This window comes from Priapulus caudatus, unplaced genomic scaffold, assembly GCF_000485595.1.
Source record: "Priapulus caudatus unplaced genomic scaffold, Priapulus_caudatus-5.0.1 Scaffold364, whole genome shotgun sequence".
NCBI lineage: Eukaryota > Metazoa > Priapulida > Priapulimorpha > Priapulimorphida > Priapulidae > Priapulus > Priapulus caudatus.
The window spans coordinates 108,658-112,711 of record NW_014577425.1 but is presented as its reverse complement, the minus strand read 5'-3'; the positions used below and the strand labels follow the sequence as shown (position 1 = coordinate 112,711).

Sequence of the window (4,054 nt, the reverse complement as noted above, 5' to 3'; positions counted from 1 at the left end):
GTGTGTGTGTGTGTGTGTGTGTGTGTGTGTGTGTGTGTGTGTGTGTGTGTGTGTGTGTATGTGTGTGTGTTGTTGTGTGTGTGTGTGTGTGTGTGTGTGTGTGTGTGTGTGTGTGTGTGTGTGTGTGTGTGTGTGTGTGTATGGGTGCGTGTGCGTGTGTGCGTGTATGCGCATGTGTGTGTGTGTGTTATTATATTATATAGGAACGACAGTTATATATATATATATGATGTTACAATTTTACGGCGTAGTTTTGTTATTGTAAGAAAGGCAACCGCGAGAAAATATACCAGCTACCTTACAGGCCGCATTTCCGCATATGTACGACATTTTTCTCAGAAAATGGCATTTATTCGTGAATAAATGTGACTTCTTATACCCGACGCGTTACGAACACTCGACAATGGAGAAAACTCAGTCTGTCTTGCTGAGATATAGATATAGATATAGATATAGATATAGATGGCCTGATTCTCATTTATATCATATCGTACAACTATACACGAGTTTAGTAGTTATATCTAGTTCACGTATGAATGCTTTATATCGACATTGCTATAGCGTGTGCATCCTTGATGTCGCGATATCACACTCACGAGATCAAGGGTTCAGCGCGGCGGCTGTGAACTCAAGTCTAATCCGAAGATTAAGGCATAAACGCTCAATCCGTCTGGGAGCCTGGGGGGCTTAGAGAAGAATTCGCTGGTAGCGTGGGCACTACATACACATCTCATCCGTTTAGCTCAGTCTCACGGTAACCTAGATCCGCTAGCTAGCGACGTTCGGCACACGGTGGTCGTGCATTCATGTTGCACTGACAAACCAAGAGACCCGTTCTACTAAGTGGGCGACGCCGTACGTTGACATCTCCACGCAAATCCCCGCAAATATAGAGATCTACGACCCTATACCTCCACAGTCACAGTCTCTCTGCCTCTCTAGTTACACTCGCTCGTTTACAGTGCGTGTAGATTAATGGTCCTGTCATAACTATTACGATGAATTAATCTCCCCACTATGTATCTCCCCATCTCCACCCACGATGTCTACCCACCCAATCACCGAATCACCTAATCACCTAATCACCTAATCTCCCCACCCACTGCCTACGCGCGCTATAGTAGAAAGTTGGAGAGTACGCATGTTCATTGAATGATGATTTAGCTCCAATGGCTGGTTTACAATAAAGCAGAGCCGACCATGACCGTGTTGGCGTTTATACACGTTTACACGAGCTTCTTACCATAGTATCGATGTACTAGACATCAAATAAACACGGACCCTGAGGAGATTTTGGAATAGCTGCATACGAATTCACCCACTACACGGTAACGGGCGAATGATTGTGTTACTTATGAACCATGTTACACCTTGCGTTGAATGGATAACATTTTCAAATACTGGTCGAGACAAGAACAGAATACTAAGTATAGCGCGATGTATCAAGTTTTCCATAGTTTTAACTTTGAGATCTATCTATCTATCTATCTATCTATCTATCTTCTATCTATCTATCTATCTATCTATCTATCTTCTATCTATCTATCTATCTATCTATCTATCTATCACACACACACACACACATTTATTGAAATCATTCATGATTTTTAGCATCTTCGCGGACGCTAGTTAGATATTCTACAGATCGTAGTTTGTACTTCGTCACCAACACGAACATCGAACGACAAAAAAACGAAGAGAAAGAAACGACAGAACTAGAAGACAGACGAGGTAAATATTGCTTCATCTACCCGGGCAATCGTTCATATAGAGCGGCTCCTTCTTCGTGTCGTCCGGAGTTTTCGGCAGTGCACGCTGGGGAGCGTCGGCGACGGAGTGGCAGCGGGAGCGAATCTGTGTTGTTGTCGTGTTGTTGTCAACGTTATCGGCGGTAAGCGTCTCCTGGCTGCTCGCTCTGCTGCTCGTTCGGCTGCTGCACCGCGGCGAAATGTCGTCGTAGATGTCGTAGTCAATCTCAGGCTCTTTAGAAAGTCAATTCATCAATTTATTTATTTTTATTGTCGAATTAACACAGGTTCGTCACACACGAGGTCTTACGTGTGACATATGCCACGTCATGCGTCGTAACAATAGGGAATCATTCCTGTCGCCGTGGCCTCTGGGTTAGTTTGAACGTACTATCGGTAGTAGTGTAGGTTAGTGGACTGAAACTACGAACATATCCATAGTCTCTACTATAGAATAGCATATAGTATGCAGATATGTTCGTTCTAATACAGCTATTCAGTTCTAGTTTCTCATGAAATCCTGCTACTTTAGGCATTCTAAAATCAGATAACAGTTGAACCTCGCAAAGTGGTGATTTTTGCAGTTAATATTTTTAACGCGACGGCACGATAGTCACTAGTTTATAAGATATTATATTTTAAGAATAATAAATTAAAGAAATATAACGCAGTTTGTTTCATTTCTTACACTTGGTATTTTACTATTAATAGTGTTGTTACTGTATCCATTATAAGTATATTGCGGGTGTAATATATCTAGTAGACACGGAGGTATTTAATTCGATAAGTGCAAAGAAATATCTACACGTTCGAAGAGAATATTATCATATCATACCTCGAACCGCCTCATAGTCCTTGTGTTTCCGCGTCCCACCAAATCCTGTGAACCCTGAAACAGACAAATTTAGGCCAATCGGATTATAACAACATTATAAGAGTCCGGCGCGTTATTATACTTAATCTACGAATCCAATTGTCAATATTGTCGAATAGTTCCAATGGTTACTGTGTGTGTTGTTGGTGGAGCCACTGGTCACAGACTGGCCAACGTAGCCGAATGCGTCTGGAGTCTTGATGCCGAGGGTGTCCCAATTGTTTGTAACCATCGGGACCAGCCCAGGGTTCAGCTTCATGAAGTAAATGAGTGTGTCAGTCAGTGATGGTTGCCGTGGATGCTGAAAGACAAGAGAGGAGGATGAGACGCTGCATATTCAGCGTACTGCGCATGCGCGGATATAAATCAGCGTCACGAATAGCCGTGGCATTCTGTCATCATGATTCGTTGGCAAATCTAATGGTTTTTAATGTTTATTTAATAGGTATAGTTATCGATTACCTTTCCGGGACCAACTATTAGTTCAAATTCGATGTCATCCGATGCCAGGGTGTGGGCCTCGACTTCATAATGACAAATCTCAATCGAGCTGCGAACACAAACCCAGCACAGAACATTTGTTAACACCGAGAAAAAAATCACTCGATATGTCGTTTATTACATATCGTATCAGTGAACCTTCATTCGTAGCTTGGTATACATGTTTATATTCAGGTCATGGTAGAATTATTACAACAATGGACGCCTTGTTGTTCACGTTGACACACCCTACCGGCTGCAATTTCAGGAAAGACCCAGCTGATACAAAAGAACGATAAAAAATGCTCCCTTTATTCACAATAGCGTGCATTCGTGCAAATAGAATTGGTTATTATATTTACGCACGCAAAAAGTCAGTAAAAATTCAATAACATGTAAATGCACTCTGCGTTTTACTAAAGGAGAATATATATATCGTAATAAAAATGGCGTTATTGGGAACACGTCGCGGACAACAACAAGGTTCAACCCTGCCAGTGTTCCACGCGTTGGTGTCGAAACTGTATGTCGGTCTGTCGGATTACCAGTCGTACTTACTTTCCGTGATCGTATCTCGCCGAAATGACGTAGTTCCCGCTGTATGAGTTACTCTGTCGCACCAAGATGTTTCCGTATTTCTTGCCTCGGGTCAGGACGACCTCGGCGCTATTTCGCGACATGTTCTCAAAGAACCAGCTGCGAGTAAAATCAACATGATGATAGAATGCTTTTACCTGCTGCAACAACTCTGGCGGGTAGCACACATATATATATATCTCACATCAACACACACGCGCGCGCGGACACGCACACGCGCACACGCACACGCACACGCACACGCACACTCACGAACCACCAACGCACGCACGCATCGCACGCACGCACGCACACACACAACACACACACACACACACCCACACACATGTATATTGTCTTACATCAAATACACGCT

General features: G+C 43.0%; 1 protein-coding gene across 1 annotated transcript in view; it reads right to left on the bottom strand.

The window, feature by feature from the left end:
- LOC106809570 overlaps positions 1 to 4,054 on the bottom strand; it is a gene marked incomplete in the record, with an annotated part of 21,922 nt that overhangs the window by 10,444 nt on the left and 7,424 nt on the right. The window contains 5 exon segments of the mRNA XM_014812691.1: positions 1,752 to 1,982; positions 2,584 to 2,637; positions 2,755 to 2,923; positions 3,085 to 3,172; positions 3,661 to 3,798. Of these exon segments, the coding sequence (XP_014668177.1) occupies positions 1,752 to 1,982; positions 2,584 to 2,637; positions 2,755 to 2,923; positions 3,085 to 3,172; positions 3,661 to 3,798 (680 nt within the window).